This window comes from Ostrea edulis, chromosome 1 (genome assembly GCF_947568905.1).
Source record: "Ostrea edulis chromosome 1, xbOstEdul1.1, whole genome shotgun sequence".
In the NCBI taxonomy this organism is placed as follows: domain Eukaryota; kingdom Metazoa; phylum Mollusca; class Bivalvia; order Ostreida; family Ostreidae; genus Ostrea; species Ostrea edulis.
Window position 1 is genome coordinate 36,760,710 of NC_079164.1, and position 26,662 is coordinate 36,787,371.

General features: G+C 34.2%; 2 protein-coding genes and 1 long non-coding RNA gene across 4 annotated transcripts in view; 2 read left to right on the top strand and 1 right to left on the bottom strand.

The window, feature by feature from the left end:
• The window catches only part of LOC125659669 (uncharacterized), a 62,339-nt gene extending 47,250 nt beyond the window's left edge, over nucleotides 1–15,089 (bottom strand). Inside the window, exons 1-14 of the mRNA XM_056142964.1 lie at nucleotides 14,937–15,089; nucleotides 14,049–14,111; nucleotides 12,867–12,923; nucleotides 12,655–12,734; nucleotides 12,428–12,536; nucleotides 11,979–12,117; nucleotides 10,808–10,947; nucleotides 10,490–10,636; nucleotides 9,025–9,079; nucleotides 6,692–6,802; nucleotides 5,766–5,858; nucleotides 3,507–3,723; nucleotides 2,999–3,063; nucleotides 834–950 (exon numbers count right to left, since the gene is read on the bottom strand). Of these exons, the coding sequence (XP_055998939.1) occupies nucleotides 834–950; nucleotides 2,999–3,063; nucleotides 3,507–3,723; nucleotides 5,766–5,858; nucleotides 6,692–6,802; nucleotides 9,025–9,079; nucleotides 10,490–10,636; nucleotides 10,808–10,947; nucleotides 11,979–12,117; nucleotides 12,428–12,536; nucleotides 12,655–12,734; nucleotides 12,867–12,923; nucleotides 14,049–14,111; nucleotides 14,937–15,025 (1,482 nt within the window). The 5' untranslated portion in view covers nucleotides 15,026–15,089. The remainder of the gene's footprint in view (nucleotides 1–833; nucleotides 951–2,998; nucleotides 3,064–3,506; nucleotides 3,724–5,765; nucleotides 5,859–6,691; nucleotides 6,803–9,024; nucleotides 9,080–10,489; nucleotides 10,637–10,807; nucleotides 10,948–11,978; nucleotides 12,118–12,427; nucleotides 12,537–12,654; nucleotides 12,735–12,866; nucleotides 12,924–14,048; nucleotides 14,112–14,936) is intronic.
• On the top strand, nucleotides 2,097–2,773 carry LOC130049578 (uncharacterized). The gene is made up of 2 exons (XR_008798125.1): nucleotides 2,097–2,174; nucleotides 2,551–2,773. It is a non-coding gene; the product is annotated as an uncharacterized LOC130049578 (long non-coding RNA).
• Nucleotides 15,090–15,263: 174 nt separating the features above from the next.
• The window catches only part of LOC125657859 (ATP-dependent RNA helicase A-like), a 32,356-nt gene continuing 20,957 nt past the window's right edge, over nucleotides 15,264–26,662 (top strand). The window contains exons 1-8 of one of the 2 annotated variants that reach the window (XM_048888707.2): nucleotides 15,264–15,335; nucleotides 17,708–17,825; nucleotides 19,492–19,635; nucleotides 20,766–20,868; nucleotides 21,237–21,355; nucleotides 21,870–22,009; nucleotides 25,530–25,576; nucleotides 25,709–25,845. In XM_048888707.2, the coding sequence (XP_048744664.2) occupies nucleotides 17,715–17,825; nucleotides 19,492–19,635; nucleotides 20,766–20,868; nucleotides 21,237–21,355; nucleotides 21,870–22,009; nucleotides 25,530–25,576; nucleotides 25,709–25,845 (801 nt within the window). In that variant the 5' untranslated portion in view covers nucleotides 15,264–15,335; nucleotides 17,708–17,714. Of the gene's footprint in view, nucleotides 15,336–17,707; nucleotides 17,826–19,491; nucleotides 19,636–20,765; nucleotides 20,869–21,236; nucleotides 21,356–21,869; nucleotides 22,010–25,121; nucleotides 25,198–25,529; nucleotides 25,577–25,708; nucleotides 25,846–26,662 lie in introns of those variants that run through there. The other variant, XM_048888726.2, reaches the window with a different exon arrangement.

Here is a 26,662-nt window from a genome sequence, read left to right on the forward strand (position 1 = left end):
CATTCAAATTGGCTCTCTTCACGTGTACAACTTTGATCCCCTATTGTGGCCCCATCCTACCCCTGGGGGCCATGATCTGAACAAATCTGAATCTACTCAATATCGGAAAGCTTTCAGGTAAATCTCACTCTTCTGGTTCTAGAGAAGATTTTTAAAGATTTTCTTTATATATTCGCATGTCTAACTTTGATCCCCTATTGTGGCACCATCAAACCCCCCAGGGGTCATGTGATTTTAACAAACTTGAATCTCCATTATCTCAAGAAGCTTTCGTGTAAATGTCAGCTTTTCTGGCCCAGTAGTTCTTGAAGATTTTTAAATGACCCACCCTATTTTTGCATTGTTGTGATAATCTCCCCCTTGAAGGGGGCATGGCCCTTCATTTGAACAAACTTGAATCCCCTTCACCCAAGGATGCTTTGTGCCAAGTCTGGTTGATATTGGCCCAGTGGTTCTGGAGAAGAAGATGAAAATGTGAAAAGTTTAAGACGACAACGACGATGCCAACGACGTACAATGGAAAGTTTGATCAGAAAAGCTAACAAGATGTGTTTGTGAAACACATGCCCCCACACATAGCAGCAAAGTTGATAATAATCATATGGCCAAGATTAAAGTTTTTCAAAATTAGGTAAAACCCAAGGTCAAGGTCACAACATCAAAATTCTTGGTATCAAGAGAAAGGTCTTGTCACTCACAAGGAATACACATGTGATATATGAAAGCCCTATCACTATCCATTCAAAAGTTATGGCCAGGGTTAGAGTATTTGTGAACAGACAGACCAACCAAAAACACTTCACTGTGCAAATAATAATGCATGTAAATGTTACTTTAAGGAAATCCAGGTCCATCTTTGAAGCATTCTGAAGAGCTACCAGCACATTCTTCAGTCCAATGCACGTCTCCAGATACTGTACACATAACTGTTCCAAGCGCGACATTTGAAACTGAAATTTGATAACAATGTAGTAAAGTGCCTCACAACATAAAATGATTAACTATTTAAACTAAGGACATGATAAGCTTTGTATACAAAATGGACAATTTTCTTGAACAGAAGTTCATCTCCCTTCTTCATAGGAAATTTTTCAAGTTAATTAAAAGCATTTGCATGCCCTTCATTAATTAAATGGTGTATGTACATGTACTGAACAAAACCTGTGAAATAGAACTGGTTAGCTGTTCTCCGTGTACACTGTAAATGGCTTATGAAAATAATTACCTAAAGAGCTAGTCTACATACATCCATCATTAAGAAAATGACTTCAATTCATCTCTGTCTAGTCTCATCCTCGCAAGCCAAGTGTCCGATTCTAGAGATGAGAGTAAGCGAATTGGACACTTGGCTTGCGAAGATGGTCTAGTCTATACAAGTGTGTTTATATCATCAGAAGAATGACTTCTATAGGTCTCAGTCAATAATTACCTGAAGAGTTAGTCTATAAATAGAATGACTTCTATAGGTCCCAGTCAATAATTGCCTGAAGAGCTAGTCTATAAATAGAATGACTTCTATAGGTCCCAGTCAATACTTACCTGAAGAGCTAGTCTATAAATAAAATGACTTCTATAGGTCTCAGTCAATAATTACCTGAAGAGTTAGTCTATAAATAGAATGACTTCTATAGGTCCCAGTCAATAATTGCCTGAAGAGCTAGTCTATAAATAGAATGACTTCTATAGGTCCCAGTCAATACTTACCTGAAGAGCTAGTCTATAAATAAAATGACTTCTATAGGTCTCAGTCAATAATTACCTGAAGAGCTAGTCTATAAATAGAATGACTTCTATAGGTCCCAGTCAATACTTACCTGAAGAGCTAGTCTATAAATAAAATGACTTCTAAAGGTCTCGGTCAATAATTACCTGAAGAGCTAGTCTATAAATAGAATGACTTCTATAGGCCTCGGTCAATGTCACATTAAAATCTATTTGCATGTTCATTTTAATTCAGTTTTGTTTTGTCAAATCAAACGTAGCTTTATCCTGCTTGGGACCTCTTTTAAATTGTAAATACCCCTTTATTAAACCTCAATCTATTGGAGCATAAAAACTGCCAGTCCGTGCTCTCAGTAGGAACTGAGCTGTCCAGCGAGAAGGACGCATTGATAACTTAATTGTAAACACTTTGGCATTGTTGTAAATGTTGCCCGTGTTCGGCTTGTTCTGAGGTGAGTTTTATGTAATGATTTTTATAGAGTATTTTCTTTGTTTAAAGGTCCTAAAGCTTCCAAGTATCTTTATTTATACTTTGTGTTTTGTACTTGTTTCAATACCGGTTTCCTTTTTCAAAAACGTGATCACTATATAGTCCTCTTTGTAAAGTTACGGCGTGTAGTACTGGCCATAATTGTTTCGCTGTAAGAAACATTGTGTAACTCATAGGCATAGAATTGCTAGAGTTTTAGTGTATCTTGTTATAATATGAAGTAACTTATATGTATAACAGTGTATGGTATATATATCCATGGATAATGTAAAGTAAGGTTTCAACCTGAAAACCTGTGTGTATGTGTACGTTTATATAGTATGACTTTATTGTCGTAGGTGCTACCTTGTAGTGTGTACCAAGTACATGTGTACCAAGTAACCACAGTATCGAAACCAAACACTGGGGAGCATCGACATGTGTGATATCCACATATGACAGCAGTCATCAGTGTAGTGGATCCGTGTTTAAGCCAGGAACACTGAGGAACTTTACGCTCAACGCCATAAAACCGGGACCAGAAACTTAAATATTTGTATACCAAATAAATATGTAAATTGTTTTCTGTGACTTTATCATTTTCACATTCTAGCACGGTTATCCGTGACAGTCAATAATTACCAGAAGAGCTAGTCTATAAATAGAATGACTTCTATAGGTCTCAGTCAATAATTACCTGAAGAGCTAGTCTATAAATAGAATGACTTCTATAGGTCTCAGTCAATAATTACCTGAAGAGCTAGTCTATAAATAGAATGACTTCTATAGGTCTCTGTTGATAAATACCTGAAGAGCTAGTCTATACACATCCATCATCAGAAGAATGACTTCATTACTGTTAAAGTCTTGACCTGAAAAGAATACAGGCAAAGCAGCAAAAATTAAGTGTTTTCAAAGTACAGAAACCTAATCTAAATGTTTAATTGGTGAAAATTTATCAAAATATTTATTAAAACTGGATATACACTGTATATATAGTACATATAGAATCCCTTATTTTCATGGGTTCAGATTTTTCAGGTTTGAGAAAAAATAACATGTTTATGGGCTCCTTACGTTTTGATACTGATCTGAGTCATTGTCCTTTTTGGGGAGTGTGAATTTGTGGGTGTGCCCATACCATCAGAATAACAGAATTTGAATTCATGAATTATGTCCACATCATCAGAAAAACTAATATATCAAGATCATTCTGAAAATTTGCAATTCTCCCTCTTAGAAAGGAAGTAGACTCTGACATCATGGTCTAAAAAGCTTTAAAAACAAACCGATCCACATAGACTGCTTAAGTTACCTTCTTTGGTTGGTAGTATCTTGTCTGTGTAGACGTATGAGAGGACTAACTTCAGTGCTGTAGGATTCGCATCTGGCAAAATCACCTGTATAGGGTCTGAACTGGTGGCCTCCTCCAGAAACCGCTGCTCTTTAGCTGTACGTATCTTCTCTGACAGCCATGAGGATCTGGCCGCGACCAACGCTATGTGTGCAGGTATTGACTCCCGGGATCCATCCTGTAAGATCAGTAACATGTCTTCATCTCAGATGTACATCTGGTACATGTTCATTTTTTTTTTTACCACAAAACAGTTTCATTATATGGTATTTTCATTAAACCACTAACTTTTGTGATTTAGAAAATGTGGCAGTATATTAGATATCGTGATGAATTTAATATAGAGCAATGAATTGATTGTTTAATCATACAATTATGATATTCCTTTGCCATTCGCTTATTGAACACCTTTAAAATACATCCATGATTTTATTATAGGTAAAATCTTTTGCTCTACATGTACAATAAAGTCCATCTGCTATTGAGTAAAACATATCCTCATTATATAATATAACATAATTCATACAAAACACTTTCTTTTTGACTAGCAGAATTTTGTTTTGTTTTTTCTCAAAAAGGTATTTAGAATAATAAAATCTTGTAAACAAAATTAGTTATTTCTCGTGACTCTTGTCATTCTGACCTTCACAGAAGTCAATACTTTAGGATATTTTACACAATACGACGGTTTCGAGATACGTCCGAGTTATTTCCCTTTGGAGAACTCTCGTACATAGTAAGGTGCGAAAGAATTTGTTTACTCGCGGGAGTGGGACAGATATTCATCACAGTGTAAGTGAATGTACTCAGTAAGTTTCTCATACGCTGTTTGATAACCCGAATTCGACTGATACACAAACTAAGTAAGTGATAAGTATTTAGGGAGTAATTAAATACATAGAATTCTTATCCTATCACGTTATTTCGCTGGTCATAAGTACCATATCCAAGATATTTCTTGCAAATATGACATTGTTTGTATGTTTCCTCTTCAGTAAAACATTTCTTTCGATAGTATTTAGTATTTCCCACATTTACATATTTAAAGAGAAGCCGCTTTTAATACATTTCATTGTCTTCCTCGTTGGCTGCATATCCACTCTGTCCCACTTAGGCATTCAAAGTTCCACTAAATGCACCTCCTATACAGAAGAGTTCGTATCTTGAAACTGGCGTATTGATTGAAAATGCACACATTCAATTGTTTTGTCTGAAATTCAACCGACTTTTGGGACAATGCAGGACGTTAGCTAAAATTTCTTTTGAACAGAAAACAACACAAATCCCTATTAAACAATGATCTCATTTGATTATAAGTCTTTAAAATTATCTGGAGTTTGAGGCCTATTGCTAGCATTTAACACTAAGTGACATAACAGTTTCACTGATCGTATGTCTTGTTCATACATTTGTTTTGAAAACGGGGTGGGGATGGTGGTATATAAATTTTGGTGTTATAACTGGAGATTTATAGACAGGAAAAATATTCAAGAAAGAAATGTGGCAGTATAGTGAAAATGGCAATAAATCAAGTGGCAATAATTTGAGAATTCTAAAACTGTAATTTGAAGTATTTTGAACACATGCAGTTCTAAGAAATATATTTGATAATAATAATAATGATTGGTTTTTATGTAGCGCTTTTCCAGCGTATGCTGCTCAAAGCGCTTTACAATACATTATTACTCGGCAGACCTTATATCAATCTAGAACTTTCTCAGCTTCCTGGGAAAGCATACAGTGCAAGCTGCCATTACAGGTGCTAGGGCACTAACATTCAACAATATCTTTCACTGTCTATAACCAGGTACCCCTTTTACACTTGGGTGGAGTGAGGAAATTCGTTTAAAGTGCCTTTCCCAAGGACACAACGTCGGCCGACTTGAACCCACGACCTTTCGGTCGAGAGTCTGACAGCCAAACTACTAGGCTACCGACGCCACAATTAACATTTACATGTGGAGACTCATGTACAGTACATATAAATACTGCTGTGATACATTTACATGTAGTGTCACATGATTTCTAATTACAGTAAAACACGGTTATAGTGAACCTCTAGGGCCAGTGAACAAAGTTTGATATAACCAAACTTCATTATATCCAATACAATTATGATTAATTTCCTCTCATTGGGCAATAAATATCAATTCATTATAAGCATGATCATTATAAGTGTGTTTTACTGTATTCAATTTAATTTCAGATCATTTAGTCTACCTTTCCAACAACAAAGTGAAGGTCACAAAACTGCCGACTTTCTAACAACTTTCCAAAGTCCTCGTGAAGAGTACACTTAGGATATCTAGAAAACTGAAATTAAAACAGAGTCTATTAAAAACACAAGTAAAAATGACATGTGAATGCATTTACATTTGTAAGTCACTGTAAAAGTGGTTATCTCTGCATGTGGACATTTAGATTTATTACGTGACAGAGTAATGAATGTGTAAATTTCCGCAACGCATTCTCTGAAACTTCATTCTTAAAGTTTAAATGAATGCATCTTCTTCAGGATCTTCAAAACAAGGACAGAATATATCTAATATCCATGATCATTTATAGAAAAACTTCCAGATCTATAATTTCATGAAGCCATTATCTGTTCTGTCAAATAAAACTGTTTGTTAATGGGTCTTTAATCACACTGGAGCAACCTGCTAGGCCTAGTCTTCTGATAGAGGAATTTGCACATCTTTATTAAAAGTATCCAAACAGAGATTATTTGTACATGTATTATATATTATGAACCCCGGGTTCAATATCTTACAGGGGGTTTCATTATATTGCAGTGAAAAAGTGAACCCATGTTAAAAATATTATGCGATATATTGAACCCGGATTCAATATTTTGCGGTATCAAAATATTATGCTACACCGATAATTAGCAGATCAAAATTCTTCAGAATTAATGGAATTAGTGAATGAATAAAGCCAGTGATATTGTTGAAATTTTTATTTTTTCAGAAGCATGCATTGCAGAGTATTTTCCCTCTAAGTGCAATGTTGAAAATTGCATACTTAACTTCCAGCATAAATAACCACTTTCATAGTAACATACAAATGTACCTGTATAAATCAGGTTTACATGCTCCATATCAAAAGATTCTTGTTACCATTGCTTTCAAGTAAAACATGAATATTACCTGAAATCTGTACATTTCTCCACTTCTGACAATGTTGTCAACTGTTCCACCAAAAACATACATGGCATCATCCACAACAGCAGCAGCGTGGAAAAGTCTGCCAGCCGGCACCTTAAACCAATTCATAAACCAGACTTAAAGGGAAAGGCAACCCCAAAAAAATTTACATGATAAATGATAGGATTAATCACATGATAAAGATTTGTCATACTATTCTTTTGATATATGGCTTATATAAGCTTCAGTACTAATTTTAAAACGTTAAAAATTGAAATTCCCGCCATCTATTGAGGCTGCCATGATGCGGAACTCTTTTGTATTCAAGACCACAAAAATCAATGATTTTAACGTCACACCGTCTATTCCGGTTTTGATGAGATCAAAGATGTGCATGTGGTAGATTTTACAAATACATTGTAAATAGGTGGCTGCCTTCTTGTTAAGCAGTTAATTACACTAATGCGAAGGGGAGATGTGAAAAAAGTTTTTTCCCCCGAAATTCCTGACCCAACAAAGTTACTTGAAAAGAGAATACTATGTAAACTGTGGATTCATCATTTGCGTAATGACAAGTTGAGGTTTGAGACATTTACATGCATGAAGAAACGAGTACCATCTGCCAGGTCTGCGAATCGACTGAACGTCTTCTTTTCTTAAATTCTTCTTGCGATAGAACGGGCTCAAATCTATATGGCTCCAAACTTAACTGATCGTGACTTGTCATGTTTACAGTGCTGCTGATAAAATAAACTGGAACCGACGGTGTGACGTAATAAATTAAACTTCAATGGCCGCTCTCTTAGCGGCGGGTAATTTGAAACAGAAGATAGATTAATATTGATTTAATTGTAACAATTAAATCAATTAAGCAAGGATTTTTGTTGTTAAAGACTGTCATTTACGATATCAGTAAGCAATACTTTATTCATAAAGGCAACAATATGTTTAGGGTTGCCTTTCCCTTTAAGGTAACTCCATACTCATATTATTTTCTGATAAAAGTTTAAAATGTGTATTCATTTCAGTTTATTTGAGTTAAAACTAATGAATTATGAAATAAAATATATAGGTCATCACACTTTCTAAGATGCGAGACATACATATACAAAATCACATAACAACGGCAAAAAATTGCTATTTTCCTTCAACAGCATTATCAAAATTTCATAAAAACTTATTAAAACAATGTATAATAGTATTCATAATAATTTCATGAAACTGTTTCTGTACAAAACTATTAAAAATTTATGTAAAAAATAAAGAAAATCTATCAGATAATGAACTCAATAAAGGATTCAATGAAAACAGAGTTATTGCCCTTGGATTCAATATTTTGAAACATATCATTGATTATTCATATATACAGTGTAACTTAAGACTTCTGAAATATTTATGTTTAACAAGATTTTTTACGTCAATAACCATTGGAAAAGATTCCAACAAAATTTATGGTAATATCATGCATAAATCTAAATAAATCATTGATTTTGTAAAATCTTGTGATGTCACAGGAGAATGGAACTACTTTAAGAGACTCTTAATTACGAATTTGTAAATTGAGTACAGTCAAACACAGTTGTAGCGAACCTCCAGGGACAGCAACAAAAAAACAGTTCGTTATAACCAAACTTCAGTATATCCAATGCAATTTTTGTTATTTTCCTTTCATAGGGGAAATATCACTTTGCAAAAAGCATGAATTCGTTATAAGTATATTATTATATGTGTATATCAATTAAACAAGGTTTAATTCACTACACTTCAGAATAAGATTTCATGATCATTATTTTCTCACAGTAAACAACTAGATTTCATTGTGATAACAAGCATCACAAAATGCCCCGCTTTGTAGCAATATTTAAAGGAGACTCAAACTTGATCTGTAACCCATCAATATTTAGTTCATATATAAATTGCTGCAGAGATAGCAAAAAAAAAAAAAAAAGTCCAGAAAAGTGATTGCATGGATGTATGAACACACACACAGGCTGATCGCTATATAGCAGCCACCAATTGTGGGACTCTAATCATACAATCTGTTCCTCTCCTATCTCCATATTTCCACTATGATATGAGATGCATTACACCTTCACGTTTACATGTACAACATCATTTTATCACCTGCTTACAAAAATCTCTACTTTCAAACCAGTGTGCATTCCTTAAATCATCACTAAGATTTGTTCAAGCCTCCTAACACCTTGATATACTGTGAACTCATTGCGTCACCTGTTGAATTAATTGTGTCACCTGTTGAATTAATTGTGTCACCTGTTGAATTAATTGTGTCACCTGTTGAATTAATTGTGTTACCTGCTAATTAATTGTTTTACCTGGCTGTTTACTGCTGGCTCAGTGATGGACCAGGTCTGTGAATCCAGGTCAAAACTAAAGTACAAAATACAATTTTAAAACAATTTACATCAGAGAGTATTCAAAATATCAAAGATGTAATAGGACAGTAACATCAACACAATACCATAATGCTGAACAACCAACCACTTCGATATCACAGTCTAAATCTAACCAATTAGGTTCAAGAAAACAGCCCCTGGTTATTTTGTAGCTGTTGCGTCTTGTTGACTTACATGTACCACAGGGGCTAAGCCCGTTTGGGCTCGATCTCTGTGATACCATAAATCTATATTTATGGTATCACAGACTTCGGGCCCAAACGGGCTTAGCCCCTGTGACGTCACATGTACATGCATAAAAAGTTGCAATAAATCTTACAGAACAAGGACACTTTTCAAACATCATACATGTATATACAAGTATATAATGCTTCGTATACACAAAATGTAATGACATCAACAGATAATGTCCTGTATACACGAAATGTGATGACATCAATAGATAATGCTTCATATACACAAGATGTAATGACATCAACAGATAATGCTTTGCATATACATGTACAAAATGTGACGACATCAACAGATAATGCTTTGCATATACATGTACAAGATGTGATGACATCGACAGATAATGTCCTGTATACACAAGATGTGATGGCATCTGACATTTTGTAAATGTACATGATAGATTGGAAATAACAAAGAATACCAATGTTAACAAATTCTTACAACGAATTTAATATGTATGTGCAAACAAATGAAAACATGTGACTTTAAAATCATTAAATCATTGGACATCGTCTATATTTACTAAATGACAATGTCTGACTTGTGGAATTCATTGGGCAGTGTCTATATTTATTAAATGACAATGTCTGACTTTTGTAGATCATTGGACAGCGTCTATATTTATTTAATGACAATGTCTGACCTGTGGAGTTCATTGGGCAGTATCTATATTTATTAAATGACAATGTCTGACCTGTGGAGTTCATTGGGCAGCGTCTATATTTATTTAATGGCAATGTCTGACCTGTGGAGTTCATTGGGCAGTATCTATACTTATTAAATGACAATGTCTGACCAGTGGAGTTCATTGGGCAGTATCTATATTTATTAAATGACAATGTCTAATCTGTGGAGTTCATTGGGCAGCATCTATATTTATTTAATGACAATGTCTGACCTGTGGAGTTCATTGGGCAGTATCTATATTTATTTAATGACAATGTTTGACCTGTGGAGTTCATTGGGCAGTATCTATATTTATTAAATGACAATGTCTGACCTGTGGAGTTCATTGGGCAGTATCTATATTTATTAAATGACAATGTCTGACCTGTGGAGTTCATTGGGCAGCGTCTATATTTATTAAATGACAATGTCTAATCTGTGGAGTTCATTGGGCAGTATCTATATTTATTAAATGACAATGTCTGACCTGTGGAGTTCATTGGGCAGTGTTTGGCCTGTTGCTCCACCAAATACGTAAAGGTGTCTGTCAAAAGCTACCATAGTATGTCCATATCTCTTCTCTGGTGGGAGCGGGGCACCTCTAAGAATATGCTCTGTGGAAATCTTTGTCCATCTGACAGAAAAACAACAAAATAGTGAACCCTTATTCCATTGCAATCTCATACATCAACATGTGCATGACTTATGTTGAACATTTATTACAAACATTTATGAATTTATCACCATACCTTAACCATGTATAACTGTAAGTTATCCATAAAACAGAAATAAATATAGTGCTCACTCATTTTCCTTGAACTTAAATTGGAAGAGATGGTTTGTAATTTTAGCTCCACTCTGCCCAGAAAACACAAACATGGAATCCCTAGCCACTGCCAGAGCAAAGTTGCAGCAGGTGGGAGGAATATTTCCTCTCTGTTCTACCTACAGTGTATAAATAGACAGTGAGAATAACACAACAGGTGGGAGGAATATTTCCTCTCTGTTCTACCTACAGTGTATAAATAGACAATGAGAATAACACAACAGGTGGGAGGAATATTTCCTCTCTGTTCTACCTACAGTGTATAAATAGACAGTGAGAATAACACAACAGGTAGGAGGAATATTTCCTCTCTGTTCTACCTACAGTGTATAAATAGACAGTGAGATTAACACAGCAGGTGGGAGGAATATTTCCTCTCTGTTCTACCTACAGTGTATAAATAGACAGTGAGAATAACACAACAGGTGGGAGGAATATTTCCTCTCTGTTCTACCTACAGTGTATAAATAGACAGTGAGAATAACACAACAGGTAGGAGGAATATTTCCTGTCTGTTCTACCTATAAATAGACAGTGAGAATAACACAACAGGTGGGAGGAATATTTCCTGTCTGTTCTACCTATAAATAGACAGTGAGATTAACACAACAGGTGGGAGGAATATTTCCTCTCTGTTCTACCTACAGTGTATAAATAGACAGTGAGATTAACACAACAGGTGGGAGGAATATTTCCTGTCTGTTCTACCTATAAATAGACAGTGAGAATAACACAACAAAATACTTGTTCTGTGTGTCTGCCTGTACATGTCCCACTATTACTTCAAGAAATTATTTCGTGACACTTTATTTTCACATTTTCACAAATCAGTATACAGTAAAACACACTTATAATGAACATGTTTATAATGAATTCAAGCTTATTGCAAAGTGATATTCATTCCCCTATTAAATAGAAATAACAAAAATTTTATTGGTTACAATGAAAATTGGTGGTGACTAACTGTTTTTCGCTGGCCCTGGAGGTTCGCTATAACCAGGTTTGACTGTATATTGCTTAAGTCATCTATACATAGAGTTTATTTGCTCCAACTAAATGTTTGCGAATGGCTACTAGCCGTTAGTCTTGTAAAATTACGCGTAAATACAACGTTATATATGGTACATTGTAGTGGTTAAATTCACGTCACCTCTTGCCACTGTCTTTGTTCACCATTCAGTGGAACTGTCCACATGTCATTAAGTCTCGTGTTTCCATCGTATCCTGCAAATATCCACAGTCTCCAATCGTAAACTGCAGCACCATGAGCTGCTCGAGCCACAGGCTTTCTGGGGGGAAAAATGTGCATATTGAAGAGTAAACGAAATCAAAATCCCCTGTAACCCAACTGGTTGTCTCATTTGTACTTCTTTTAATAAATGAGACAGTTAGAGCCTCTTTATTTTATATGTGTATCAAAGAGAAATTAATTTACAAATCTTATAGTGGGATTGTAGAAAAGCTATTACAACAGATACCTGCTGGGCCTTTACAATTACATTGAAGACTTACCATGTCATAAATCAATTAACAAATGATTATAATTTTACATTGTAGTACATTTTTCATGGAGGACTTTTTCCTATATCTTGCACCCACCTTCCTTCGTATTTCCACTCGACCCATTGTCCTTTGGCAAACCTGTACTCAAACAGATCATTTTTATTGGTCAGGTTCGAATTAGAATGGATATCACCTGTGTACCCACCTAAAATGAAAGCATAATATACTGCATTAATTAAAAAATGCTGCTTTTTTTTTAGTAAATTGAAAAGAAGGACTGAATAAATTGTATCTCTTTTTATCAATACATGACTGAGCCTTACCAAATACAAACATGCTTTCTTCGTGAACAACAGCAGAATGGTGATATCGGGGAGCTGGCGGAGTCCCTGTGGTGAATGCCCTGAAAAGGAATAATCACTACTCTCAGTTGCCATTCTATCTTGCCCCCTGCTCACAAAACATCTGTGGAATCTTTCAATTTGATAAGCAAGAAATGATTCTATTTTCTGAATTCAGGAAAATTTTTAATTACCTGCCCCAAGATTTATCCTTAACATCAAACCGCAACAAGTCATTCAGCATGTTTTTGCTGGAATAGCAAACATATATCTAAGTTAACGGGTACATATGTATAAAGCAATATTACACAAAACCTTAAAGTTTTTCAAAGAATTAAGAGAAAGTCAAAACTCTTACATTTTTAAGTACAAAACTAGAAAATTAACTCTGTCAGGTAGGGCTCCACAGAAAACTTAATTCTTATTTTACATGTATTAGTGCTAATGGCACAGAATTCATTAATGTCAGCAATGACAAAAGGGAGCGATTGTGTTCTTTTCCCAGATCTGCATTTCCATGTTCAACTGCAAGATCAGTTACTTTTACATGAAATATAAGTTTTAAATTATTAAGTGTAGTAAACCTAGTGGGAAGGTCTGCTGTCCTTGACCTTTGACATAACGAGAGGCCCATGGGCCACATCGCTCACATGAGTCACCTTGGCCCATATTTAAAGACTTCCCCATTATATTCACATGTAAAACTTTAATCCCTATTGTGGCCCCAACCTATAGCCGAAGGCCATGATTTTTACAAACTTGAATCTGCACTATGTCAGGAAGCTTTCATGTAAAAGTAAACTTCTCTGGCCCAATGGTTCCTGAGAAGAAGATTTTTTTTTTTTAAATTCTGTATATATTTGTATGTAAAACTTTGATCTCCTATTGTCGCCTCATACTAACCCCCAGAGCCATGATTTTAATAATAACTTGAATCTGCACTATGTCAGGAAGTTTTCTTGTAAATTTGTACTTTCCTGGCCCAGTGATTCTTGAGAAGATTTTTAAAGATTTTCCCTACATATTTGTATGTAAATATTTGATCCCCTATTAGGGCCCCATCCTACCCTCAGGTCATGATTTGAACAAACTTGAAAGCCCTTCACCCAATGATGCTTTGTGCCAAGTTTGGTTGAAATTGACCCAGTGCTTCTGGAGAAGAGATTGAAAATGTGAAAAGTTTACACCGACGCGAACGAAAGACATCGGACAACTTTTGATTAGAAAAGCTTACTTGAGCCTTTGGCTCAGGTGAGCTAAAAAGTGAAGATGAGTGGTAGCACTGGTGGACAAACATTATGCGACTCCTATAGGGCTTCTGAATTTTCAATGCGGGGTCCTTATTATGTCAGAAGAAAAATCAAATTGAAGAATACCCATTGTCACCACCAAAGACGTATATGGCATCCTTATAGGCCACTACTGTGTGCTTGCTTCGTCTGTAAAAAAAAAAATTCATTTCATTTTATTCAGGTAAAATATCACAGCATATCACGATAGATCAAAAAGAAAATGTAAGAATTTTTTTCAACATACTTATCTATGCATCAATGCACAAAGTGTAGTGGACAGTTAATGGTACAAATGAAATCCACTTTTCATGAAAATTCTTAAAACGACATAGTGTTGTTATAAACTCTAATAAGAAGTGATATTCGTTGAGGCTGGATATTTGGATTGACGTGTACCTCTTTAGAAGAGCCGTCAGTTGGACGACTCAGTCCAAATATCCAGCCTCTACAAATCTCGCTGAAATTAAGTTATGGTTATAGTTCAAAGTATAAGAAAGATAAACATACAGTTAAAAAATTATCATGCGACTTTTTGGCTATGTCATGGCACTTAGATATTCAAAGTAATTCAATCTAACCTATTTCAAATAGTTTTATAAAGCTATATTGCTTTTAGTTTTAAAATAAACTCATACATAGCTATAATATCAGCGAGATTCATCGAGGCTGGATATTTGGATTTCCGAAGAGGTGTCAGTCCAAATATCCAGCCTCGACGAATCTCGCTGAGATTAATATAGCTAAACTGAGATTTAGTGTCTAACTAATGCTGACAGTGACCACATAAATCCGAAATTCTTCTGATTATCACCCACGGTTTTATGAATAAACATGTGGTGCATAGTCGACTCAGTCAGTGTGAAGCATTACTGAAATCCCATGCCAATCAGAGAGAGGGGCGGGGGTACCACTACTACCAGAATTAGTCAAATGAATCGGATTACAATTATAACTGAAACAAGTCAATGGTACCTCGCCCCAACAAATTCATCACACTCTGGCATTCTCCTCCAGCGGTGAACGGCTTCAAACGGGCCGAAATCTAATGTCAAACATTCCATATTGAAACCCAATGTGACAATTTCTAGTTTTCTGGTCGCTGACAATAACGCGGGTGATCGGTGTTTGCCAAGTTGGTCTATATCTTATTCCATCATAGATAACTTCTCATAAAACATTCGTCAGTATTATATATGGTGGCTACTGTATAGCTACATGTTATTGATATTTTCCATTGATTGTTGGTGATAAACAAACTTCACATTAGTATTGTTTAGGACAGTGACAAAGTACGAGAATATATTGTACGAATTAACATCTGCCATAAATGGAAGACGCATATCAATTTTAACATCGATAAAGAAAAGCAAGGTATTCATTTATAAGTGCATGCTTTTATTTCTTGTACGAAATTTTTATGTCCAGTAGTATGCACAGGACATACAAATATTTTTGCTAGTCAAAGCAAAAATGACTATATTGTAATCCGAAATTCCTCTTGGCTCTTGCCCCCGCTTTTATGCAAGGCAGAATTAGGCCTAGTCAAAGCGAAAGTAAGAATTCAGCGACACCAGCTGGTGTCGCTACTTTGCCTACCATTTACAACTTAATTTTCGAACAAGACGCGAGGATTCAGTAATCAAATGATTATTCTACAAGTTATTTTATCATAAAATTTATGTTCTCATCACGAATTTTTAGTTTTATTAAAATTTGACACCATCTAGGGAAGGGCAATCCAGAATCTCAGAGATTGCTACTCAAATTACCATTCATCTCCTTTTTATATTTTACAGATGTTAAAGTCTCATTCGATCAGGAGAGATCATAGTTTAGTTTGTTAGAATATACCAAATATCAGACCTGATTTTCTTCTGCTTTTTAGCGGAATTCCACTCTTTAAATTCATGCAATTCATTTATGAATTTGTATTCCTTATTTTTGATAAATTCAGGAAAGATATTCATGACCATTTTTGTCCAGTGAATCTATTTTAGATCCTTTTATACTAACTTTAATAAATCGACGTAACACACAATTTTATTGGTTCTTGGAAGCTAGTAGTGTATGTTTAACCAATCGATGGTAGTTTAAATGAGAACATAGGTTGCGGTAAATCCGTAATGGATGCCGAAATCCTACAATGTGAGTTGGAGAATAAAAGTGTTCTAAAGTCGATAAAGGTATTAAAACCCCATGGAGATGAGAGTGGTTGGAGAAAAGGTGAACGATGATTAATTTTAGCGGGAAGGCCTTTTGCCAATTATGCCACATAGAAATCAGTTACTCGTCACGTAGATGCTTGGCATGGAACAGCACATCAACAAGAAAATTGCATGAGATCTAGTAGAACCAATCAAAGCTTTTCTGTTAACTTCGAAATAATGTAAATTTCATTGATTTACGATAACAATAAACAGGGATTCATCAGTACCTTCTCAGAAACCGAAATTTGACCTAATATTTCTTTAATGTCTTATTTTTCCCTCCGATAAGTAAACTACAGTACCTTTCATGGAAAAACCAAGTAAAAAGATCATATCATCCGTAATCCTCCCTTATTCAACTCATTTAGCAATACTTCATGATTAAAGGCACTCTATAAACATCTCCAACTGTTATAACCCGAATTTCCTTCATTTCCTCTGTTATGGTAATTGCTATGTAGATAGCAGAGCTCATGATATTTTTACTTTCTCAGTTAACTTAATTAAGGGTTATTTAAACCAAAAGGAAGGCTGGGTTATTTAAACCAAAAGGAAGGCTAAGAAACTCTATGACAAAGCTGCAAAAAAGGCTAGACTGACTCACATCAAACATGACATATCAGTAGCTGAAATAAGGAAACACAATAGAAAGTGAATTAAGAATTGGAATGATGCAAGAATTAATGCACATATATTTGTAAATGCATGTACATTGTTGTGTCTATGTAATAAGGTATGTTGATTGAAATCTCCTTTTACATTGAACATGAATTCATTTTTAATGTATTAACCTAGGGGTAAAGAAAACATTTAAGTATTAAGAAAGTATATGCAACATAAAAGTTTTGTTTAAGAAGTAGACAATTTGAAAGTAAAAAAGAAGTGCCAAGAAATGCTCAGAATGCAGGATTTTGCACCATTTACCCCAAAGCATCTTGGGGCCTAGGCGGCCCCCAGACCCCTACTAGGGGTAGTCTTTAAATCAGCTTTTTAATTTCACTGCAAAATCAGGTCTGTAACATGTGTTTGCACTTGCAATATGTGTGGAGAAGCAATGCATTTTCTATCATTTTTGAACCACAGGAACTTTTCCTCAATCAGCAAAAATGGAAGACGCTCTCTCATTGGTCAATTCAGTGTGCTCTTGCACATCCTTACTTTATAGACATGCTTATTGTGAGGCCAAATCAGAAGTATCCTGCTTCAGAACCTCTTGCTTGGTAGATTAGATTATAAATGTACTTTTCATTTTTATTCAGAGTACAATAGAGTACATGTACTTTTGTATCCAAAATACTGTAGGTGATTAATTTAAGAAAATTTTGAGGAAGCTTGGATTATTAGGGACATTTTGAAATATTCTAAGTCTGAATTACTTATATACTTTCGTCAACATAAAGTTGTGGGTTTCATATTATATTTGATTTGTTAAAAGTTTCTGGAAAAATTATATTTTTAATTGTTGGATTTTGTTTACAGATGATGATAGGTGAACAAGTTCATGTCATTATGAAAATTCATATGCTTTTTTTCCAGGTGCATCATGGGAGACATGAAGCAGTTTTTATATGCCTGGTTGGGAAAACGTAAAGCAACACCGGCATATGAATTTTCCCAGACAGGATCGAAGCACAAGCCAAGGTTTAAGTGTGAGGTACGTTTGACTTGGATTCAAATAAAACAAATGTGATGCATTACAGTAGACATTGATGGTTAGGCCAAGGCTAGCGTAGCAGAGTGCAAAAACCAAAAAACCAAACAAGATTACATGAAATCTTGTCACAAAATTATAGGTTTGATTAAAGTTTGGGAGCATTCTGCAGTAGTTGTTGACAAAGAGAGATAACTGTTTGAGCTTTGTCATTCATGTGTATCATTTATATCTTTTACGTAAGTGGTAGTACTGATATCATTTATATCTTTTACGTAAGTGGTAGTATCGATATCATTTATATCTTTTACGTAAGTGGTAGTACTGATATCATTTATATCTTTTACGTAAGTGGTAGTACTGATATCATTTATATCTTTTACGTAAGTGGTAGTATCGGTATCATTTTGTATTCTATGTTTATTCATGTCCTCAGGTTTGGTAATTTACATGCAAAAAAATTGGAAGAAAGGTTATCCATGTTTTCATACATTGCAATAAACTTTTACCTGATATGTTACTCAAGTAATAATGAAATGATACAACCAAATTAAAGATAGAGTTTTTGTAAAGTAAAGGGTAAAAGAAGTTTAAAGTCTCCAATAAGATTTGAACCCATTCTAACAAGCTAAGATTCTCTGACATTACCTAACTCTGGCGGGTAATACCTCTTGCCTATCAAAGCATACTCCACTAGACATTTACTTTAAAACATAAATCAGGGGCATATAACTCAAAATGCTAAAACTCATGTGTATTTCAAATTTGTGGCTTCTCTGCCATTCAAACCTTGCAACTAGGTAAATGGAGTTACCTCCTCTTTGTTAGCTAATATTCATTTAACTTATAAAGCAACAAGGAAAAGGCTTAGGAAAACCACCTTCAATCCCAAATTTTGAACTTAATACATTTGTTGAATTCATTGTTGAAATGTTGATGAATTCTAAACTTATTATAGGTGAATCAAGCCACAATTTATGCAAACTCAAATGTGGATGTTAATTTTAAAATAGCATTTTGTACATTTCTCTAAAATATTCTGTAAGTGTGAAATAAAACACAACATATACTCATTATTGTCTAGTACTATTATTAAAATTTATAAAGCCCTGGCAATATTATATAGTACCAAGCTATTCCATCTACTATAGGTGTAAACGCATTGTAACTATGTGATTGGTCTATAGCCTTTGACACGTGATTGGTCTATAGCCTTTGACACACAGAAGGTGTTCTGAATATATGACATCATAATCATAGATTGATTTGGTTTGGTGGGTTTTTTAAATGAAAATTTGTATGGAAAAATTTACATAAATAAATTTAGATTTGTAAATATATTCAATGATTGTTTTTTAATCATAAGCTGTCAATTTTACAAATTAATTATTAGCATACTGGGCGGTAATACAGGAAAACATGCTTATAATGAACATGTAGCGAATTCGTGGTTATTGCGATATTTTCTTTTTCCTATGGAAGGAAAGTAACAAAAAGTGTAATAGATATAATGAAGTTTGGTTATAATGAACAGTTTCTCTGGTCCTGGAGTTTTGCTATATACCATGTATTACTGTACATGTATTGTTATGTATTCAGTAAAAAAGATCAAGCCTGTGATGGGATACTTTTTAATCGGTTGTACATCTATCGTTATTTTGAACACTAGGTGAGAGCTGATGGCTTTGACTACCTTGCTGTTGGAAATTCCACAAATAAAAAGGACGCCCAGACGAATGCTGCCAAAGACTTTGTTCAGTATCTAGTACGACAGGGACTAGTCCAGCAAGCCGAAGTTCCAGCGCTCGAGATGGTACAAATTATGTATCTTATCATTTAGTATTTCCAAAGGCTTTTTAAGCAAGTAAGCCAAGTAGTACAACAGAATGGCATTTAGTACATTTAGTAGCTGTGCTAAATGATGCATAGATGCTATTAATTAAAGAGTCAGAAATTGCATGATGAGTTTAGATTTTATACTGCATTATTGAATAACTAAGATGAGAATGGTACAGTTCACAAAGGTCAGTTTTAGACCTTTTGAATGAAGACTTTTCTCATGATATCTAAACCACGTACACATTCATTTTGTTGTAAATTTAAATGAACTTTGATGGATATACAAATTTAACAGATGTCTTTCATGATTCTCTCTAATAATACACTCAGACTGTATGCATTCATTCATAATATCATGTAGTATTCATCATTAATTTTACAAATTGTCACCGAACATAACTGCCTTACATGGAGATATTTTACACATATGGAGAGGGCTTATATAGGCAATGCCTGTTGTCCAATCCATTTATGTTTTCTACATAATAAAATATTGTTTAAATTAAATATTTTAAACATGTGTCAAATGAACATGAAAATGTTTATACATGTATGTTTTAGATAAGACGATGTATGTTTTAGTTAAGACGATGTATGTTTTATATAAGACAATGTATGTTTTAGATAAGACAATGTATGTTTTAGATAAGATAATGTATGTTTTAGATAAGATAATGTATGTTTTAGTTAAGACGATGTATGTTTTAGATAAGATAATGTATGTTTTAGTTAAGACGATGTATGTTTTAGATAAGATAATTTATGTTTTAGATAAGATAATGTATGTTTTAGATAAGACGATGTATGTTTTAGATAAGACAATGTATGTTTTAGATAAGACTATGTATGTTTTAGATAAGATAATGTATGTTTTAAATAAGACGATGTATGTTTTAGATAAGACAGTGTTTTAGATAAGATAATGTATGTTTTAGATAAGACGCTGTATGTTTTAGATAAGATAATGTATGTTTTAGATAAGATAATGTATGTTTTAGATAAGACAATGTATGTTTTAGATAAGACTATGTATGTTTTAGATAAGATAATGTATGTTTTAGATAAGATAATGTATGTTTTAGATAAGATAATTTCTTCTTGTAGCCTTCTGTTGGTCAGAGTGAGAGAGAGCCGGGGATCTCTGGGGGGCCGGGGTTTGTAGGCCTGCCAGGAGGACTAAATGCACCACATCAGTCATTGGGACTAGGTACAGCATAAAACTAATGTTAAAATAATGTCAGATTTGCAGACAGGAGCAAATGTTCTATTTAGGGATGGATTTTTCTCAGAATTATATTGTAATCATGGGCCATATTCCTCTTTTTCGTTTAAATATGCAGTGTTAAACTACAAAAGCCAATTAGTATCGCTGAAAAAATGTTTTTTCTCATAATTATGAGAGCATTATTTTCATTATTACAGAAAGAAATCTTGTTATTATGAGTTATTTTTCTCATAATTACAATATTTATACCACTATCTTTTTCCCCCCGGAAGGATGGGTTTTAAGATGTTGACACACATGGGAAAATGTGCAAACTGTAATTAATGAATAGGGGTGATTTATTTCTGTAGATGGAGGTGGAAACGAAGAAGGAGAGTTCAGGCAGCAGCAGCGAGAAGTTGCTCCGTATGAGAGAGGGCCACCACTTAGTTATCTAGAAAGAATTGCAGAGAAGCGAGTGTTAGAGGAGGTAATGATAAAACTTCTTGCTTAAATGCAGCCAACATCTCAAAATGATGCTACAGTGAAACGCAGCCAAACATCTCAAAATGATGCTACAGTGAAACGCAGCCAAACATCTCAAAATGATGCTACAGTGAAACGCAGCCAAACATCTCAAAATGATGCTACAGTGAAACGCAGCCAAACATCTCAAAATGATGCTACAGTGAAACGCAGCCAAACATCTCAAAATGATGCTACAGTGAAACGCAGCCAAACATCTCAAAATGATGCTACAGTGAAACGCACTTACATGTATAACGACCACACTTATAACAAATTCACGCTTATTGCAAAGTGATATTTATTCCCCTATGAGAGCAAATTGTATCAGATATAACAAAGTTTAGTTATTTTTTGTTTTTCACTGGTCCTGGAGCTTCACCATAACTGTGTTTTACTGTATAGTTGGAGAGGAAATGAAATGCCACAACACCAAACAAAATATTTGTAAGAAAAATATGTATGGAATTTTTTTGTAGTCGGAGGATGTTGATTTTAACGCGGACATTCACGGGAACTGGACTTTGGAGAATGCTAAGAGTCGACTTCACCAGTTTTTGCAGCAGAATAAGATCCAGACAGACTATAAGTACAGTATGGTCGGACCTGATCACAACAGGTGAGTAACGGTTGTGTATCCCGTTGTTTGATGACGACATTATAGTAGTTACATTATTACCTTTATGTCACACCTTTAATACTAAGTCATGCTAGTCAGTGTTTACCAGCTTGAGAGTTAGGAAAAATTTTAACGAAAAACTTTTATTTTTAAAGTAAAGGATGCAAAAATCACTTGAAGAGTAAAACATGGAGAACATCGATCTTTAATGAGGTTCCTCTAGCGAAACCTGTCAATAACATGGAAGAGTTTCATTATCATCTGTTTACTTTGAAGCAGTAGGAGATAAAGAAGCATGATAATATGTAGAGGAGTCTGTGTTGCTGTCGTGTATTTGTTTATTAGACCTTGTACATGTAGCTTGAAAGGAATCTTTGTATTGGGGTATATCTCTGTTAGAAATGCGCACATACTTGAGAATGATACAGTACATTTGTGTAGGGAACTCAGAACCTTGTGAATTAGGAATGATAAAATACATGTAAATCACTGGAAACCATGCAGGAACTAGAGGTCTATCAGTTGTGCATAACTTTCTAACTTTCATTTCCACTGTAACTGAAAGTTGTCAAGAGTAGGATTAATTTTAAGTTAAAAAACTCATAAAATCTCCAATTTTCCTTAAAAGCTTAAGAGCTGATAACAAAACAAATTCTTCGATGTATTTTAATCTATTTCCTTATTTTTTCAGTTAGAAATATTATACAGGACAAACTGAAATGAGACATGTACATGTGATTTGCATCTTGGATATTGATATCTTCCAGATTTTTTACTAGCATCATGCCATGCATCAATAATTATACCGCACACAACAAGTTGTGGAAGGAATAATGTTTTTGACCTTTCCATCAGTCAGTTCTGTTCATGAAACTTGGTACATGTAATTAATAAGGACTTACTATGTTGCAGAAAACTCCGATTTAATTTTTTTCTCTTTAAGCTTTTGTCAGTCCTGTTCTTGTCAGTGCAACTCCTCTGAAACCGCTGAACAGAATTTCATGAAACTTTGTAGTGAATAAGAACATGCTGTGTAGATGTGTGTATTTGTAGGAAATTGTGATTCTGACATCTCTGGTGTGTTCGCCAAACTCTAAATTTTGTAACTATTCTTTACAGGAGTTATGAGAGTGGTCACTGTTAGTTATCTTCACCTTTTCAAATTGTTTGTTTATTATTGTCTGTTGTGTGCTGCCTTATTTCACTATAACACAGCCCAACATCTCTGAATATGTAAGTTATATTTGTTTATCTCCTTTAATGAAATGATATCTAGGGACTGTGTCATATGCTTAATTCAAAAAGAAAACTACTTAATTTTTGCCACTAGCTAAGAAAGAAGCAGGTACATTCATTCTTATTTGGCTCTGTTGATAACTGTATTTTCAATAAGTTCATAGATATAAAACATGTTATTATACATGTATACCCATCAATGTTTCGGGTTTTTTTTATACTGTTGATTTCACAGAAAGTGATCTGATTTTCTAGATTACCACACTGGTTTTCTGATTCCGTATCAGTATCCTCTGAAACTGATCATGACGTCACAATGCATCGACGCAACGTTTTCTGTGGAAAATATTGACCGCGTCACAAACAAAACTGCATACACAAAACATAATTTCATTGTATGTCTGTGTTTTAGATAATTTGGATTACATTCATTATCTTATAAATGTGGATTCAAAAATATACAAGGGTTATATAATAAATTTATCATTACTACAGTAACCTTAATACAGTACATAGAATATCTGGAAACTATTGTGGGTGATGACTTTGGGAAACATTTCCCCAGAGTGAAACTGAAGGGACAATACCCTTTTTCATTGATTTGCTGAACTCTTGCATATTGATGATGTTGGGATTCTACATACAAGACTTTGTTTGCTTTGATGCTTTTTGATTTGTAACACACCCATATTGAACTTTCCGTTTGCCATTTTGATAAAATTGAAGGGTATCTTCGTTCATAGGGCTGATAAATAATGGTAAAAACATTCCTTTCTTGGCGGCATTCTGTTGCATATTTCTAACTTCATAATTTAGAAAAAAATCATTTATATCTTTTATTTAGTATTGAATTACTGATTTCATGAACTTTGAGTGGATTATTGGCTTATTCATGCAGTACCATAGTTTACTTGCATAACAATAAACCACAGTACAAAATGTAAGTTTTCCTTTTGAAGCTGTGTGACAGTAGTCCCTGTATATCATTGTCCAGTGTCCTCACACGGACTGATAAATACACAGACAGTGCATGTACGCTTCACAGCAAAGAAAGCGATTCTTAAACAGTCCATCCATAAACTTCTTTTGTTTGTTTTTAAATAACCTTTTCATACTAGAGCTTATTGAATTATAGTTACTGATATTTCACTGCATGAATTATTAATCATATTTTGCAGTTTCAGCAACACATGAGCATGACTGGACCAGTTCATGTTTATTTTGATATTTTACAAGGCATTTATGAAATGAAAATTTTATAGACTTTAGATATTGGCACACCAGGGCACTACAACAGAAATTTGTACTCCTAGTTTACAGGTGAAAATTGAATTCAAGAAACCATGGAGTTTTAACTTGGCCACTTTTAAGTCGTGTTCACATGTCTGCCTCTTGACATGTGAAACATTGACACAGGAATGTAGTTGTTTTTGGTGACTTTTTGTTGATCAGTAATACAGTGTATTCGATATATCAGAATGTGACATCAGACTAATGGGCAATACATGTATTTGTTACTCTCAATCATTACATGTCTCCAGGGATACAGAAGTGCAGAGTCTCAGATACATGGATTGAAATTAGTAAGCTTCAAAACACGAACCATATATTGACATGCGTCATGATTCATACCATGTTGATGTGAATAAGCGAAGGACATGGAAAAGATTCAGTTGCATTTAACATGTTTACAAAACAGAAGCCTTTATTCAAGAAGTTTTGAGTAAGGGAAGGAGGGGGGAGGGGCTCACCAGATTTAAGGTGTGTATTATAAACAGGAGAGATTGAAGGAAAACATGGCTCTATTGGTGGGAAACACCTCTACAGCTATGGTGCAAACAGTGGTCTGATGTTTACATTTTCTGATCAACAAAAGGTTGCCTCGAAGTCACAATGGAGCTGTGCCACAAGTAGTGCTCTGGTTGGCTGATTCAGAGGAAGCTGTATACGTGGTAAGTAACCATGTACTGATGTAGACGAAGTGCTGAACTTCACAAGACTAGTGATGCATGCACAACATTCACAAATTATAATCATAATTAGGAAATGTCAATATTCTTGTGTCATTTTACACAAATAACTTATCACTTCTTACAGTTTTATTTCAGATTTTAGAAAAATAGTGTACCATTAAAAATGTGTTATAATAATTTGAAACAAGATATTTAATTATTCAGTATTTTCAGGAGCTTTATTGCTGAAATGAAATTTTAGAAACATTATACTATTTGAAATGTTATCATAATTTGATATAAAATATCTGATTATCCTTCAATATTTTCAGGAGCTTTATTGCAGAAATGAAGTTCTATGTAAATAGGATTCGCCAAAGTAAGTTCAATTTTATTTAACAGACTTTCTCATGGTCATTTATACAGAGGTATAAAGAAATGAATTGATGGACATGGAAAAAGAGAAATAACATAAGAATTCGCGATAATTAGAGACTGACACTTTTTTCAGACATTCATGCCCGAGAACATGGATCTAATAAACAGGTGGCCTCTAAGTCCTGTGCTTTGTCCCTGGTGCGTCAACTGTATCACATGGGGGTCATCGAGTCTTACACGGGGCAAACCAAGAAGAAGGACCAGGACAAGGTCAAGTTTTGTAACTCATTCCTATTAATAGCTTAAAGGGACTGATTCACGATTTTCCCCCAAATTTTCTTTTTCACTTTTAATGATCAAAATCTACTGTCTAATGTGTTTAAAAGAGTTCACATAAAAATTAAGGTTATACATTATCAAAGAAGTTCATTTTAGAGAGTTTATTATTTGTTTTGTAAACAAAGATTGCGGTATGTTATTGTTTATGAAATTTTCAAAAGAAATGGATATCGATCTAAGTTTATTATATCGTTCACATTTCGTAGCAGTTTTGGGGTAAATGTGTCATCTAAAAGTTAAAATTTGTGACTATGCAAAATGAAGATGCTTTATATTACAAAATCAATATTTCACTTGTTTGTTTGTATACATAAAAAGACTCGAGTCTTTGTTTACACAACACCGATTTAAGGCTAAAATATTGCTTTAATTCTTGCATTCAGAAGGTTAAAATTTTGGCTATCAATATTAAATGAGTTATATTTTTAATGTTTACCATCAAAAATGAAAAATAGTTTTATCAAAAATCGTGAACCAGTCCCTTTAATCACTGTAAACAATACAGTATTTACATGTATTATGTATGCAATGTACACATGTACAGTAAAACACATTTATAACAAATTCATGCTTATTGACAAGTGATATTTATTTTCCTGTGAGAGGAAAATAACAAAACTTTTATTGGATATAAGTTTGGTTATAACGAATTTCTTTTTCACTGGTCCTGGAGATCTGCTACAGTGGAACCCTGTTATTACGTTTTCCATTTTGTCGCGATAAAATAACGTAATACCGGGGTCAACGT